Here is a 17430-nt window from a genome sequence, read left to right as displayed (position 1 = left end):
AGTCAGACCGTCTTAGTTTCATGGTGGACCAGATTGGATAGCTGACTATCCAACCATCGGGTGAGGACCCAGTTACTCTGTCCATTAACCTGAACTAACTGGTGGCTCTGGTCCCCCCCTGGCAGGTGGATCTGGGCCAGGACAAGATAGTGAGTGGTGTGGTGATCCAAGGAGGGAAGCACCGCGACAAGAACGTCTTCATGAAGAAGTTCAAAGTGGGCCACAGTCTGGACGGAGAGGAGTGGACCATCGTCAAGGAGGACAACACCACCAGGCCGAAGGTCTGTGTCATTCTATCCCTCCTCGTCACTGAAATGGTATTGAAATGTCAAAATGTCAATTAAACTCTCATACCGAAGAGACGTGTCTCCTTTGGGGAGTTAAATATTTATTAGGATGGGTAGTGTGAGGCCCAGAGCCGAGGGTCATCTGCCACTCAGTGTTGGAATAAGTGTTCACGGAGAAATTCAGAATGATCATTTGTACAGCTCTGTCTCTCTGTGATCTGTGATCTGCTCCTTTGAAGTAGATCTGGTTCTATTTTTTCCCTCCAGTTTTCCATATCTGTCACGTTCAGCTGAACCAAATGGAAAACAGTAAATTACCAAAAAAAAAAAAAAAAATCTGATAAAGTTTGACTTGAACTAAATCTCCTCTCATGGTAATCTGTAATTCCAGAAGGGCAACAGACGGACGCTCGGCACTCGCCACAGTGACTGAAATGAATTACACCCAAATTACAGACTGCTGTTCATGTGGGCTCTTAACAGTCCTGTCAGCTGAATGAACTCCACTAAACCTTGACATGAGAAAAAATAAAGCTCCTGGCAAATAACTCTGGGATACGACAAATAAATACAGGCTGGAAAAGAAAACCTGGTGGAGTCACACGGACGACCTTATGAAAAGCAAAAAGTATGTAAATAGTTAGAGCGTTACTGATGCCAGTAAGGCTGAATGAGGCTGCGCTCCGTGTGCAGAGCTACACACATTTATTCATCGATTGATTTGTTTCCAAAATTATTCGCACAAACTTTTCAGCGCTTCCTGAAAGCAGATCAGAGGTCCCATAATTCTCATGTGGGGTCATTAACTCCTGCGCTGGCACTCCAAGGACACAGTCAGCTGTAATATGCTAATCAACATGCTGACAGGTTAAAAGCCTCCTAATGTTATTCCTCCATGATTCCCTCATCAACAGATGTCCTGAGTCTGTTATTTTAGCATTAATGCAGCATCCTTAACATCCCACAGTGTCAGAAGAAGGCAGGTCAGCACGGTGTGAAAGTCTTTTAATCCATCTTAAACTTCTGAGCACATTTAGTCCACACACACACACACATCAGGTGGTGAAGATCATGTGTTAAGCTCCAGAGCAGTGACTAAACGGCTATCAGTCCTGCTCTTTCACAGGTTTTTATGTGGTAGCTCAGCAGTTTTTAGTCTGAGGGGATTTGTGTTGTTGACCAGCTGAAGATGAGAGCTCCACCTACAGAAGCTCAAACGTCACCAGCATGAAAATCAAAAGGAGACGCCACCCGTTTGAATTTCCAACAGTGAGTGCTTCATTCAGAAATTCAAAATGCCACAGATATCCACAAGAAAGACAAAAGAAAAGCTTTTTTATGTTCAGATCTTCGTTCCTCAACCATCTCAGCGAATTAAGTGACTTTGATTCTCATCCCAAGAGGAAACTCACATCATTGCTTTAAAGAGCCGACTTCCTCTCCTCGCCTGGGCCCGTTTGTGCGACATCCTCCTCTATGCGTTCCAGATGGCGGGGCGGAGGACAGGGTTGGCCACCAGGCTCCTGCTGATTTGCCGCAGACGGAGCCGTAGATGCTCCTCTGTCTCTCCTCATCTCAGAGAGGCTCCGCTCTGTTTCCTGTGCCTTTTTATAAAACCTCATCAAAAGACGAGGCAGGAAGGCTCAGCAAGGCTCAGCAAGGCCCGACCACTACATGTATTTATGTGTGCATGGGCGCAGTCTCACACACACACACACACACACACACACACATGCCCATAACATATGTGCTCATGCATAAAGATGAGTGAGTGTGTAAACAGCAGGAGAGTGGCCAGTTGGTTATTTAACCTTAGTGAGAACTCCTGAGAGAGACACGCGACCAGCAAGATGTGGAGCGAAAAATAGGCTTTAAGTTGGAAGGATGACCTTTTAAAAATGTGATTGTTCTGTAGGATCATAAAGCTCCACTGGAACCTCCTCCATTTCTCTTACACTTGTCCATGCAAACTAAACTTTTAGATGAAATTTTGATAAACGTTCCCAGGAAATAAATGGAAACACACAAAAATAGTACACTGTAGTGTTTACCACAAGTTGTCACACAGTGTTGTAATTCCCTCATAATTCCCTGATGTGTCCTGAATTATAAGAAGGGTTGGTTCAGCTGCAAGTTCATATAGTTTCATATGCAAATGTGACCGTTATGTAAATTTTTGAAAAAGAGAGTTTGACACATCCAATTTCTGGATTTTTATTCTCTGGTGATAGAAAGTTTCTGTAGGAGGCAAAGTTTCACCTGCTGCCTCCCGATGTTCGAAAACCCCTGAAATAGAATAAAGGAATCAAACTCTCTGCATCTCAAGGTCAGCATGTTCAGAGGAGCAGAAAAGAATAAGCATCATCCGGAGAAGACCCTGTACTGTCTTTGTACTGAGTACGGTGCACACACAGCAATAAATAATGCAGCAGCAAAACAACTAAATTCAATTTTAGATCATCGTAACACTGGCCTGTAAGACAGCATCGTTTAGCTGCACCATCTTTCCTGCTTTGTTTTTTTTTTTTTTTTTGTAGATAAATATTTAAACAGAAAAAGTAACATGGTGCTTTTTTAATATTTTTCTTTCACTTACTGGAATGAAATACTGCTGAAATACTGTTATTAGACCCTGAAGATCTCTGCTGAAAGATTCGTCATGTGCAGACTCCAAAGCTGGCTACTGAAACAAAAATGTTCTCTCCTTCTTTCAAACGCGATCGCGTCATAACGTTGACCATAACGCCACAATGCAGCCTTTAATAAATCAGGTCGAGGGAAACTCCGGCGGTCCAGACAGGCGGGAGCGTGTTTGGTGTTTGGCGTCCCACCACTTGGCTCCCGGTGCGACAGTAACTGTTTTCATCTGTGCTGCTTCAGTGTTGGAAATATGAAAGGATGCACGCTGGTTCTGATTTCCTGGCTGTTTGCTTTTGTTTCCTCCTTTCATTTTGTTTCAACTTCTTATCAAAGTGATCAGAGGCAGACTGGAACCGGCTCAGCTGTTTTATTCATGACAGCCGCTGAACGGATCTGCAAGTTCAGTGTAATGACTGTTTGAGAAAGCGCTGTGATTCACCACTTTGTAATTTACCTCACCACACCAGCTCAGTGTAAAATGAAATAAAGACCCTTATTTTGAAAGACTGACTGAGGTGATATTACACCTCTTCTGCATGACAGAATTATTTTCACCTTGTTTTAATGTTTTAATGTTTCTTTACTTGGAGTGTGTTACAGCCTCTAAACTCAAGTGAAGTATATTTAGCCTCTGATGTGTTTGTTTCTGTGTCTCCCCTCAGATATTCAGCGGGAACCAGAACCACGACACCCCGGAGCTGAAACTCATGGGTCCCTTCCTCACCCGCTTTGTCAGGATCTACCCGGAGAGAGCCACCGCCGAGGGGCTGGGCCTCCGTCTGGAGCTGCTGGGCTGCGAGCTGGACGGTCGGTCCCGTTTTAGTGCTGCCGTCACGATGAAATAAAATGTGGTTAACACGTGAAGCCAACACTAATCTATACTATTTATCTTTGAAGCGAGGGAGAGAGAGAGATAAGAATCAGGCAATGGAGGTGAGATTGCTGGGCGTCTGTGTCTATGAGAGAGCGGAGGGGTTTGGGGGGGTGTGGAGAGGGGAAGGGAATAAGGGCAGGAGAGACAGGGAGCAGAGATCGGAGATTAACTTCAACCCAGCGAGACGCAGGGGAGCCGAGGAAGTCCTTGGCCTCTTAACCCTGTTAGTCTGCTAAACGAACTCCTGAAAACTCTGAAACTCTCACATATATAACAGAAACGTCTTCACTGAGAGATGAATCAGCGTGGAGACGGCAGCAGCACCCCCTGCACTCATTCTTTAAAGTTAATTTAGGGAACACAAGTTTATTTACATTGAACCGTTCACAGACACAAGTGTCTGGAAACACTTCAAAAATAAGACAACTGATCTTCTTCTTCTCAAGTGAAGAAGTCAATGTGAAAATGTAAAATATAAAGAAACAAGCCTTCATAACACGAGACAAACAAAGACAACTGCATTCAGAGTTGACTCCAGAAGAAGTTTAAAGTTTAGGCTGGCTTTAAATTGTTTGTTATGTTGTTTTCAGAGCACAAAGAGTCTTCCTGCAGTGGAGAAGTTGTGTTTTCATACAGGGAGGGAATGAAAAGGAGTCAGAAACGAAGGAGGGGGGTGAAAATAGAGTTTGTGTGTCTGTCTCAGATGAACAGTTTCACTTCAAAAGGAAAGAACAAAGACACACACACACACAGTCACAGGAGACGTGACACACACTGAGACACTTCAGTCAGTTTGCTGTGGGTGCTTTCATACACACACACACACACACACACACACACACGTGCACGCTCACATGCATATAAACCATATGTGCACACGGTAGAAGACACACAGACACGCACTCATCAGAAATCATGACCAATTATACAAATCACAGCCTTCTCCACCTTTGTGCTCTCAGAGCCAGTTTGTCATTAATGTTTTGACCTGAAGTGCTTTCAGCAGCTAAATGAGCTGATTAGACGCTTTTAGAAAACGAACGTGTACTGAGGCTGATATCAAAGGCGTCAGATTCAACCTCTTCATCTCTTCAGTCTGTCGCTCTTAAAATATGGTGGAAATATAACAGGAGGGTGTTTTGTGTTGTAACCGTCTTGGTTTTATTCAGTCACTCAAATTTAGAGAACAAATCTTTGTGTGTTTCCCTCCAAGTTGTGTGATACCTGGTTCAACATAAACACCAGGATGCCAATTTAAGCTACAAAAACAACAACAGAGAAACAAACAAGCTTTTTTTTTTTGAGTCAATTCAGCAGCAACTCTCTTTCTTAAATTTACTCTGTTGTGGGAGGAAATCTCCATCCCACTCAAAACGCTGCGAACACGTTTGATTACATGCAGACCATCTGTGATTTTCACATAGCCTACATATGCTAATTCAAGTTGGGTTTACTTCATTTCCATAAAAACACATCGCCAGACATCGACTGAATTTAACAAGATACTCGTTATTACTTTGGTCCTCGATGGGGAACGAGCGGCGGCTCTCATCCACTTCAGTCCTCTGAGAAATCGAAACGCTTCAGTTTTTCACAGTTATTGATGAGAGAGCTCTGTGTTCAACCCTGTAATGTAAATAAGGTGAAGCTAAAGCTCATATTACGCTTCACATGTTTTTTACAATGCACAGATCCCTCTTTTTAACAGTCACCTCTTGTTCTGATACATGATCTGATGATTCTCTGGAGGCTGGACGCCACCACACAGTCTGCTCTCTATCTGAACTTTCACATTCAAACGTTTTGCTGAGATCTGAACCAGCTTGTTGCTGTTAAAATAATCTTTGGTAAATTTAAGGGATTATTTCCTGGTTTATGGGAACTTTGAATCAGAAGTTTCCTCTCAGGTTTCTTTGCATTTCCATCTTAAGCGCTATGGGCACAGTGAAGCAGTTCAGGTTGGTCACGCCGATAATGTAATAAAAAGCAGCAGCTGTTTTTGAGATGCTTTTCTTATTTCTTTTTCTTTTTTTCTTGCGTGCAAAAAGCATCAACACTAACCTGACACTCCAGATGGTTTGTTCCACTGAAGCATCTGGGACAGCTTCATAGGAAGCTGCTTGTTAAAGGGCAGCGACGTGCAGAGAACTTGGCAGGTGATTGGATGAACCATCTGTCCGTCATATGACGTAGCAGGAGATCCAAGAGGAAACCCAACAGTCAGAGGGAGCTTTGAAAGCCAGTTAGCACACCGCTAACGGGTCATTCTGTCTGCGTTTGGACAAGTCGAGGCCACTTTCTTTTTGTTGTGTTGGTCCAGTTAATGAGATTTAGTACAAACTATCTTTTTTGGGGGACATTAAAGTAGAACAAAAGTGGGAAATCACCACCAACCTTTCCTGTCTCGCTCACTCGCTCTCTCTTCCTCTTCAGACATTACGACCACAGCTCCTCCCACCACCCCCCTCGTCTCCACTCTTCCCATGACCACGTTTGGCGCAACCACCGCAGCTCCCATCACCATCCCGGGCACCATCCTGCCTCCAGACTGCGAGGAGGGACAGCAGGACTGTGTCAGCGGCACCGAGCTGCCCGAAGAATACAAGCTGCTGACAGGTAAACCGCCCCTGTAAAGTCTTTCACAGGTGAAGTCGTGCGAAATCTAAATCAAAATTAGAAAGGAGATGTAAAAAACTGGCTCAAGTTAAATTTTTGTATGCCTGCTTGCCAAGTCTCTTTTAAGAAGTGATTAAATAAAACTCCATTTCTTTTTCATGCCGTAGCTGCCGTCTCCTTAAACTCGGCTGTTGTTTTTGACAAGAGTGAAAACTTGTTGGACTCGGACCATGAAAAATTCTCCCTCATCTTCTCACTCGCTGTTTAAGTTTTGATTGTGATGTTTCAGCAACACGTCCGTGTTTAGAGAGTCTCCTTGATCTTCTCTCTTACGTTCTCATGTGATGAAGCCCATTAGCCAGATGAAACAACATGAAAGCCCGGTGTTGATTTCTTATAAGTGGAGGTGTGCTGGGGGGTGTGTTGGCATCTGTGGGGGTGGGACGGGCCTTGTTGACCTTTGACCTCCTTTGACTGTCCCATCTGTTGTTAACAGGCAGCACCACGGCGGCTGACCCCACTACGGACTTCATACCAGGTGAGGAAGTCCGCCGCCATCTGCTTCCATGTTTGCTGCTCTCATCTTTCATGTCTCTGCCCCTCCTCCACTTTTTGTTACACACCTTTGGTTTTGCTTTTCGTCTATTCATCACCCTGCTTCACATCCTGTCCTCAGTTCTCTAAGCATCCAAGTATCTTTAAAGTCAAACGGGGACCACTTTCCAGGGACATCCAAGGCTGCCTGTTCAGGGCATTAATTCAACCAGCAGCACCATCCTTCAGTGCCACAAACTGTACTGAACACAATCACAAAGAGCAATGAAACTGAATTCCATGAGAGTTAATAGATTTTTCGATCGACCCTGCTCTCAAATTAGACCTTCCCCCGATACAGCTTGGCCTCGACACAACTGGACTGCAGAGAGAAGGGAAGGACGTGTTGGAGTTGGTGATATTGTTGTTTTTAATCATATTTTCTCATCTGTCGCGTCATTTAATCCTCTTGAATTGATTTGCAAGGGAAAGACAGATGGAGAAGAGTTAGAAAAGAGAGCGAGAGATGAAGACGTGTCGGGACGGCGAAAGAACCAGTCAAGGACAAACATTAAGACGACAGGAAAATGACGCTGAGAAAGAGAAACGCTGTTAAAAGCAACAACATCAATCAGGTTATCAACGGCATATTTGTCTCACTCGCTGAATTCGACTTGCATCCAGCAAAATTTGACTGCATCGTTAGCTGGAGTGAAAAAACAACACTCTCGGCCCCCATCGGCCCCCTTCAACATGGCTTGGCTACAGAATAAACTTCTCAGTTTCCGGTCAATGGCTTAAAACAGTGAAACAAAAGTGCTGCAGCCTTTTGGACAAACCTAAGATCAGACTCCCCTGAGCTTTATCCTGCTGACTGCACATCATCCAACATTAACAGGCTTCTTAACTGAACGATCGTCTCCCAAGTGAATGCAGCCACACGTTTTCCTGAATAAATGGCAGAATTATCAGAACAGCGATCTGATTATCTCTGTCAGACTCCTGATTGCTTTGTAGAATTCAGCAGAAATGACCCTGACGGTGACTCGCTGGCCGGCCGGCCTCAAAGCCAAAGCCACCGAGTTGTCTTCTGTATTGTCCCCTTCGTGCACGAGCGTCACAGTTTATCATCCCGTCTGAACTGCGCCAATTTGAATAGAGTCGGAGTGAACCGCCTGAGAAGGAGGGAGAGGGAGGAACAGGCAGGAAGGTAGAAAAATGGTGGCAGTGACAATGACAGAAAGGAAGAGGGAGCGCCAACAGGAGGGGTGAATAGAGATGAGACAGAAAGAGTGAAGGTGAGGAGAGAGGAAAGGATGGAGGTGTAGTGTAGTGAGCGAATAAAGGCCTCCTGGGTCTCAATTAGCCCGAGCGAAGCATCGCGTGGAGACAGCTCTGGGTTGGGGGGAGGGAGGCGGAGGAGTGGGGGTTACGGTCCACGGTCATCACTGCATCCTATTAAACTCTCAGGAACAACATGCTCATGTTCTCTGTGGTGAACCGCCGCCGTCAGTCCGCTGCTGCAAAGAAGGGAGGGAGGTGTTTTTTTTTTTGTTTGTTTTTTTTTTTATTTCATGACGGGGCCACGTCTGCATATCGGAGGCACCACACCCTTTACTGTGGAAGGCCCCTTCATTCCACCCAGCCCTTTTCTTGATGTCCTGATCCCAAACATCTGTACGTGCCGGCGCTGTTTTCCATCAGCGTTGACGTTTTAGTTCCCGTGTTTCACCGAGGCCACAAAGGAAAATACCCCGCAGTGCTGAACGACATATACAATCACAGTATTCTCTCCCTGTTCCAGTAACACAGGCCTTTCGTTTAGTGCAATATGTTTCCAACAAGCGACACAATTTAAACTGAGTGTAGAATACAGCAGGAACAGCTTTGTGATAGTGATGTTACAAGGCTTGCAGTCCTTTTTTCTTTTTTTGTTTCTTGTTTTCAGTTGGTCTCATCTCGCTCTCCCTGCTGAAACGGATTAGTTGGTGAGAACAGCTCAGGATCAGTTTCCCGTCTCGTCCCTGTAAAACTTAGAAACCGTCCGGCAGGCAGCGTTTGATTTGACTCTAGATGTTTGTAATGGGGCATTTAGCGGCATACAACAGGAAGTCATCAATTAAAGTCTCTTATGAATGTGTTGTGGAAGTGGTTATTATTATTTTGAAGCCAATCCTGGTGCAACATGTTGTTATGCAGCTCAGCACAGTGAGCATCTTAAGATGCTAAAAAAAAAAAAAGAAGAGTGAGCAGTGGATGGACCGGGTTAATTAATGTGTTTTCTCTTTGCTGCAGCTTACGTCTGGTTTGCCTGCAACTTTGAGTATTTGTCCTACTGCGGCTGGACCAGAGAGACCGGCTCAGGTGCCGAGTGGCTCATCCAGACCATCGAGGCTTCTGCCAGCCACAGAGGCCCGACCCACGACCACAGAGGTACGAGACACGTTCACCTTCGTGTTCAAGGGCTTTTTGTGTGTGTGTGGGTTTGTTTTGTTTTTTTTAACCCGCACCACTCGACAGATGCTCGGGGAGAGCACTCTGCATGCAGCTGTTGAAAAGCCTGTCTAACCCTCTTTTACTCAGAGTTGGATTGTTGTTAACGAAGCTTTAAATAGCGCTCCACACACTCTGTGCTGCGGGAATTCACAAACATATTTTCCCTTTAAAGGGAAAAATGCCTGTAATGTGAAAAGAAATCCCTCGTGCATACGCAACCTTGTTTCTGCTCTGAAGGACAAAGAGACGTGGAACACAAAGCTCCCCGAGCCTGCAACATGGAACATGTCATGATGTTCCTGTCGGGCGCGGAGTCTCTGTTGATTATACATTTTATTAAAACTTCCACCAGAAAGCTTCAGCTTTCTATAAGTCAGACCACAATTATGGAAACCAAGCCCTCCTCAGGCATTCTGGGTGGGAGACTTTCCAACATGACTTCAAGAAATAACGCCCAGCCCCCCCTCAGTGGTTCCCCCGGTGGAGCGACCGGTCCTGACCACAGTGGGCTGGGTTCAGGTCGGACCTGTGGCCCCCGACCCCAGCCTTCCTGTTTCTCTCCTCTCCCTGTGGCTTTGGTAAAGGCAGAAAAAAAAAAAAAGATACAGATGTTTGTTTGTTTGTTTGTTTGAACACCCTGAGGTGATAATTACATGTCCCTTCCTTATGAAAACACTGTCGGAGGAAGTTTACATAAACTGTCAAACGAGAAATGAGAATCGACTCGGTGCATGACTGTCTGAACACTCAGTGCGGAAGTTAGGACAAAAATAACTTCAGGAAATCTTCATCTGGATAAAAAGCTCTTCATTAAAAACATCCTGTTCAGATCAGCAGGAAAAAAACAACAACAAAAAAAATAAATGGTAGGACAACATGAGACACAACCTGGATGACGCCTCGAAATAATCAATAAGAAGACGAAGATGATGAATACGAACTCTCCACAGTAACAAATAACACAACACGGCTGTGAAATGCTCCAAAGAAGCAGAACTCCATTCCAACCTTTGTTCACACATACTTTCACTCCCGCTCTGACTGGAGCAGAGCGGAGCAGACCATGCAGATGCTCAGAGCCTTAAAACGTTTTGAAAATGAATGGATGTCCTTGATAGGCTTGACTTATAAATAAATAAATAAATAAATGCAGCCCTCAAATTCATCAACATGCCTCAGCTCTGTGGCCTTCCTTCCATTCAGCAGCAGCAGCAGCTCTAAAATGAATGATTTCACCTTGATTTTCTGACTCATCCAGATCACAAGTAAAAAAAATGAGCTCTTTGTGATGTTGACTCAGATCTTTTCCTGAAGCCTGTCGATGTTTAATCATTTGTTGTCCCAAAAAAAAAAAAAAGACTTTGTCCAGTCCTTGAATTTGACATCTCTGAGAGCTGCAGACGGGCAGTAAAACATTTACACAAACAAGTGAATGAAATGAAATTGAAGTTCAAACAAAGCCTTGACAGTTCTGAAAATTTGGTATCAATCATATTCTAAAAGTGTGCAGAGCGGCTTCCTGTTGGTTCAGCACAGTCATGTCTTACGTTGTCCTGCGATGCCCCCTGCAGGAAGACCAGGGAACTTCATCTACATGCAGCTGACGGACAGAGAGATGCCCAGTAAAATGGACGAGGACGAGGACGAGAAGGTGGCGAGGTTGGCCAGCCTGCCCATCACGGCGCCGGACGCCAACCTGTGCATGTCCTTCTGGTACCACATGTACGGAGAACACGCCGGGTCGCTTCACATCAAGCAGAGGAAGGAGGGAGGGGAAGGCCAGATCCTGTGGACGGTCAGCGGACGGCAGGGCAACCGCTGGAGGGAGGGACGAGTCATACTGCCACATTCAAGTGTCTCATATCAGGTACGACACACAAACAACAAGACTCTGGATCAGACTGTGACTATCTTTGTTTTTTGTTTTGTTTTTTTCAGACCCTTAAATATGTTATTTTAATTCAGCCGCTTATGAGGAGAAACAACAGAGATGGGAACATTTTACGAAAAAGAAATCAACATAATTTTCTCCTCTTTGTTGCCTTTTCAACAGGAAATCTGTGAACCGCACATGTAAACAGATTGGGGTGTTTTTTTGCAGGTGTTGGTGGAAGGAGCCGCAGACAGACACAGTACGGGTCACATAGCTGTGGACAACATCCAGATCATGGACGGGCTCAACGTAGAGGACTGCAAGGGTGTGTATAAAACCGTCAGATCTCACTTATACTGCAGATTATATCGTTTAAATCACTCAAATATGGAAATGTGAGGCCCTGGTCCTCATCACCATCACTGATGGCTCTTTTGTCCTCCAGATCCAGAAGTTCCGACGTCTCCACCGACCGAGATCTTCATACTACGTAAGTGAATCTCCTTCATTGTGTTGGTATTTTCTTTTCTCTCATATATTGTCCACAGGAAGTCTGACTAACAAATTAAGTTAACTATTGATTCTGGATGTGGAGAAAAGAAGAATTCAGCTGTAAAATCAGATAAGTTGTTCCCTTGAAGGAAACAAAGAACATGAAATCGATGCTAAAATAAAAACCTGAGGGATCTCACTGTTGTTTTCCTTGTTTTCTTTTTAAAACAAAAATTTTCTTTGTCCGTTTCTGTCACAGCAAGTGTTTGTTATTTGGCAGTTTAAAGGATCAATCCAGCAGATTTTCACTGTTTTTCTGAAGTAATTCAAATTTCCATATCAAGTTTTGCGTTTTGTTGCCGTTATTGTATCGCACCTGTGGCTGTGTAAGTGTGCCTACTTAGTGTGTCCCATCACACTTCAAACTTCTTTTAATCTTGTTATTTTCTGGAAGCAGTCCTTCAGTGGTGTGCTCGGCTAAAGTCCCTTTACTGGGTTGGACTGTCTCTGGCAGGGAAGCGTAACGTCTCATTTGTGTTTTATGGTGCAGAACGTGTAACACCAGCAGTCCGCTGCTTTAAACCTGTAATGAAGGAAGCCGAGGGAACAGGGAACATAACACATGTCCATATTTCTGTCCGTCTCTGGCAGCCATGGACTCCCTCTCACAGGAGAACAGCGAGCTCGGGGGCTCGGGCAACATGCTGAAGACCCTGGACCCCATCCTCATCACCATCATCGCCATGTCCGCGCTGGGCGTCTTCCTGGGCGCCATCTGTGGCGTGGTCCTGTACTGCGCCTGCTCGCAGGGCAGCATGACGGACAGGAACTTATCGGCCCTGGAGAACTATAACTTTGAGCTGGTGGACGGTGTGAAGCTAAAGAAGGACAAGATGAACGGACAGACCAACTATTCAGAGGCGTGAGGGACGGGGGGAGGGGAGGGGGGGGGCGGAGCGGACGACGCTCTGCATGGACACACGATGCAGCCAATCAAACAAGAGGAACACGGGGGCCGGAGCCACCAATGGGACGGCAGGGTGGGCTGAAAGTGAGCCGATGTGATTTAATTTCTCAGGAGCGGCGGTGGAAGGACTGACCTGTAGGGGGCACTGTGTATAAAGAATCTGTACAGCAAAAAAAGAAGAAAATAAGGATTCTATTTGTTTTTTGGCGTGCTTTGTTGATTTCATGTAATCACATGCTGGTGTTGAGACCAATTCAGATGAACGTATCGTTTGTGTACTTTTACAGAAAGATTAGAATTTGTTTGTTTCGTTTGTTTTTGTTGTTTTTTTTTCTTGTTTGTTTGTTTTTTTTTTCTTGCAGACGTCATAGTTTCACTGAAAGAGCAGAACATTTGTAATTAGCTACTCTGATATCCGTCTCTTTAGCTGGTCATATGTCCATGTATGTAAGTCTGTGTGTGTGTGTGTGTGTGTGTGTGTGTGTGTGTGTGTGTGTGTGTGTGTGTGTGTGTGTGTGTGTGTGTGCCCGCACATGTGTCACATTCATGTGCATCTACATTTAAGATGTGTATGCATCATTCAGTTTGGCTGTAAATGTGCGTTACACTCATGTTTACTGTATCTGTGTACATGAAGTGTAAGCATGTTTCTGTGTGTGTGTGTGTGTGTGTGTGTGTGCGGAGCCATCGGACCCGTTGCCCTGCGTCTAGTTCCAACAGTGCCTTTTTTTTCTTCCAGTTTTTCTGTTGCCTTGTTTTCTCATCAGCTGGCGTTCCATCCAGGGTTCCTACACAAACACACGGAAAACGATTGTAACTATACAACACTTTTTTTTTTTTGTGCGTTAACTGCGTAAACACGTGTCAATGTGGGTCTGCAGACCTTCTCGTCCTGATGACACTCGTAACGACGCAGATCAAATCCAGCGAACTTTAAGTTTTGTGAAACTCAACATGAAAACTTGTGTGGGAGCCCTGAATGCCTCGTTTTCATGGCACATGACACATCCAACATATTGTACATAGGTTTTAATATATTTGAGCCCCTTTTTATATAAAGAAAAAGACACAAGTGCCGCAGTATCCTTTCTACGATTGAATCAAACTCAAAACGATTTTCAAAATTCAGAAAATGTACAAAAAATACAGACAGACACAAACCTGTTGTGTGTCTTTTACAAATGTGATCTGTGAATTTTGTTGTTGTATTGTGGGAACTGGAGGGTTTTTACAATGATGACAACAGTTTGGGGAAAATGGAGAAATGCCTCATGGGAAGCGATGCTTTGTGCACAGGGTAAAAACGGGCGCACAAGATGGCTGCTACGCCTGGAACCGGATCAGATCCTTCAGCGTGTGGAAGCTTCTGCCCACAGACTGATGTTAAAGCTGCTCCTGTCTGACTTCATCAGCCTGTTTCTCTAAACACGCAGAACTAACTCACATTTTTCTAAACATGACAGAGTTCACTACCAGAGCCGACCCCGACAAACCGCTGGCCTCCACTTTTTAAAAACGTCTTACAGCTGATGCGTTTGATTTTCTGTTTGATGAAATTCTCCTTCATAACGAATCAGTCATGTGACCTCTGATATCTCGACAGCTTGTTTCTGTGATGGTTCAAGTGTCGGACTCACATCCCGGTGTTATCGGTGCTGCTTTGCTGTGTTTTAGCTTTTGCAGCTAAATGTGTCGTGATGCTGACTGTTTGCTCGTAGACGGAGACGACGGTGTTTTTCTCGTGTCGCTCTGAACTGTGGAGCTCCAACCTGCTCATTTTTACTGTAGCATCACGTCAGATCAAAATGTGAAGTGAGACCGTCAGACATTTTTAATTCTGAGTCATTTTCCATCAGTAACTTTTCTAATCGAACGAAGGTGCTCATTGTTTCAAGCCACGCTGCTTCAGTCTCTTTGTTTGTTTGTTTGTTTGGTTTTTGCTGTGAGGTGTGTTTACCAGAGGAGGTTATGGGGTGAATCAAAACACCTTTTCAGTCTGACAGTTCAGACTGAATGTGTGTGCTTTCGGTGTTCATAAAGCTCCTTCCCTTTTAAACCAGAAAGGATTCTGCAGCACTAGACGTGAAAACAAATGTTGCACTGATATATTTAAAAAAAAATCTATGTGTTTATGATGTTGATTTATGAAAAGAGAGAAAGGTGGTAGAAGAAGACAGTGTTATTGTTGCTTCTTTTTAACACAGTTTCAGATTACAGTGTTTTAATTCTGAAATGTACAATTTACAGAAATGTTTTTCATTCTCGAAAAAGCTTATATCGTCTCTTTGAAACGTAACATTTTATTTACTTGGTATAATATCACCTCGTCTTTTTGTACCGTCACTGATGTACGTGCCATTGTTTTGTTTGTTTAGTTTTGGTTTCTTTCCCCCTTGTATGACAAGAAGAAAAGTTAGTTTATTTTCAGTACTGCTTCTGTAATTTTGCTGTCTCTGGTCCAGAAAAAAAAAAAAACAAAAAAACAAAAAACTGAACAAGAAAGGAAATAAGAAAGTCAAAAAAATGGAAAAGCAGTGAGGCCTTAAGTGACTAAAAGAATTGTTTGTACTTGGACTTTCTGGTCAGCACCCAGACTCATCCGTCTCTGTTGTCTCAGACTCTGATCATTGATTATTACATTCCAAAGAATTGGATCAAATAAATGTTTTAAGTAAAAGCTGCTCTGCCGTTTCTGTCCGACCCCACAGAGAACAGCCGGCCTTAAAGGATCCATAATTTACTTTGTGTGCAGCTTCTCTACTTCCTTTGTGCGCTGCAGTGTGGATCGATTGTGAACATCTACAGCTCAGCTGCAGCACAGTGCTACAGTAAGCAAACTCCCACATCCCTGTCCAGAGCTTTCATATCAGATCATGAGGTCAGTTTGTTTCCGGTGTGGTTGCCATGTCCTGCTTCGACCACAGCATGGCAGCATGGGGCCAGATTTTTAAATAACTGCATTATTATTATTATTCTCACAAAGCAGAGCTGAGTCTGATCTCATGAGAACCCTGTGGCTTTGGTTTAGATGAGGTTTCCTGCCCACATAGATGCCACTCTGCTGACGCCACGAAGCAACAAGCCTCAAGTGCAGTCTCTCCTTTGTGGCAGCGCTGCACTGTTGTCTGCCTGAACTTGTGCTTGTTGGGCACCGCTGCTCTAACTCGTCCTGGATGGATTAGCAGAGAAATGTGGCAGGCTGAGTGTGCAGCGATGTGAAGAAGTGTGACGGTGGTATCAGCTGTTCCTCTTTCAGCACACAGCGATTACAAAGTGTGGCTAAAACTGGGAAAGCTGGAAACATTCATTACTGTGCTGCACAGAAGAGAAGTGTCTTTGTAGACATATGAGTGTGTTAGGTCGGCCATATTGATGTTCTTACATTCATTAAAGCTCCCATGTTTATATCAGGAAGATTTCCAATTCTTTTTTATTATTATTATAATTCAGCTCTTGATTCTGTATTAATACTGTGAATGTATGAAAACACTGACATCCAGTTATTTATGTGTCAGGATTGTTTATGTCTGAGATGATTTAATGCCAGTAAAAACAAGCTCATCTCAAACTTTTTAACTGATCAAAATCTAATTTTACTCTTTGATCACAAATAGATTGCAGGTTGTTAAAGTCATCTTCTTCTACACTGTCTGGCAGCATCTTGTTCAACCTTTCAGTGAGTCGATATTTTTCCGTAAAAGTATTCAAACGTCACCTTTTGGGGTTTTTGTGGCACAGCTGGAGTTAACGGACTGACTCCAGTGTGGTGGAGAAGGTGAGCTCTGTATATCCATTGGCTGGCAGCAGATGTAGGCGTTATAATGTGTTATGTCTGCTCCGGCCCTCCTCTGCCAGCAACTTTCGCACAACTACAGCAGCTATTTCAGCCCCCAGACAAACGATTCTGCAGCCTCAGGCTGCGTTAAGGCGGGGAAGGATAGCACTGAAACTGAAAGCAACTGAAGCTTAAGAGGAAGAGAAGGTGATCTCACCACAGCACCGCTAAGCACAGAGGTGATAAAACCTGTGGTTGTTCCTGAGGATGCTTTTACTCCACTCCACTTATCTGACCACACTTTAATGTTGCAGCTGGCTGAGCTGAGGCTATTTTCACTAGTTTGTATCCTGTTTGGATGTATGAATATATCTAAGTATTTTTAAAAGTATCTCACTTTTCAGAAATTACTTTATATCACATTAAATTTGTAAGCAGATAAAATATCCCTGTAGTTGACAGATAAATGTGATGTAAAAAAAGTGCAACATTTAACTTTGAAATGTTGTGCTATATAAGCATAAAGTAGCATAAAATGGAAATGTTATGCAGCTTTATGCCCCCCCTTATAGCTACAACTGCCTCCAATCCACCTGAACAACCATTCAGCTGTTATTCATTTGTAAACTGGTCCACCTTCAGGCGCTTTCTTCTGAGAAAAAGCGTAAAGTGGCAGAAAGAGTGGAAAAAAATAATAATGACTCAAGTTAGAAAAGAAAAGTCAGCAGTGTTAATGATGGAGTGAGAAACATGTTAACTGGGAAAATTCTAAGAAAATGGACCGGAGAATAGATCACAGGTAAGATTTTCAACTAATAATGATAATAATAATAACAATAATAATAATAATAATAATAATAATAATAATAATAATAA

At 43.8% G+C, this 17430-nt stretch overlaps 1 protein-coding gene across 1 annotated transcript in view; it reads left to right on the top strand.

Annotated features, from left to right (window-relative positions):
* Positions 1-12738, top strand: part of LOC115057754 (neuropilin-1a-like) — a 57508-nt gene extending 44770 nt beyond the window's left edge. Inside the window, exons 10-18 of the mRNA XM_029524952.1 lie at positions 126-281; positions 3590-3734; positions 6235-6417; positions 6914-6955; positions 9247-9384; positions 11019-11314; positions 11549-11645; positions 11766-11810; positions 12464-12738. Of these exons, the coding sequence (XP_029380812.1) occupies positions 126-281; positions 3590-3734; positions 6235-6417; positions 6914-6955; positions 9247-9384; positions 11019-11314; positions 11549-11645; positions 11766-11810; positions 12464-12738 (1377 nt within the window). The remainder of the gene's footprint in view (positions 1-125; positions 282-3589; positions 3735-6234; positions 6418-6913; positions 6956-9246; positions 9385-11018; positions 11315-11548; positions 11646-11765; positions 11811-12463) is intronic.
* The last annotated feature ends 4692 nt before the right edge of the window (positions 12739-17430 follow it).

This window comes from Echeneis naucrates, chromosome 17 (genome assembly GCF_900963305.1).
Source record: "Echeneis naucrates chromosome 17, fEcheNa1.1, whole genome shotgun sequence".
In the NCBI taxonomy this organism is placed as follows: domain Eukaryota; kingdom Metazoa; phylum Chordata; class Actinopteri; order Carangiformes; family Echeneidae; genus Echeneis; species Echeneis naucrates.
The sequence above is the reverse complement of the archived record's forward strand: the minus strand, read 5'-3'. Positions and strand labels throughout refer to the sequence as shown.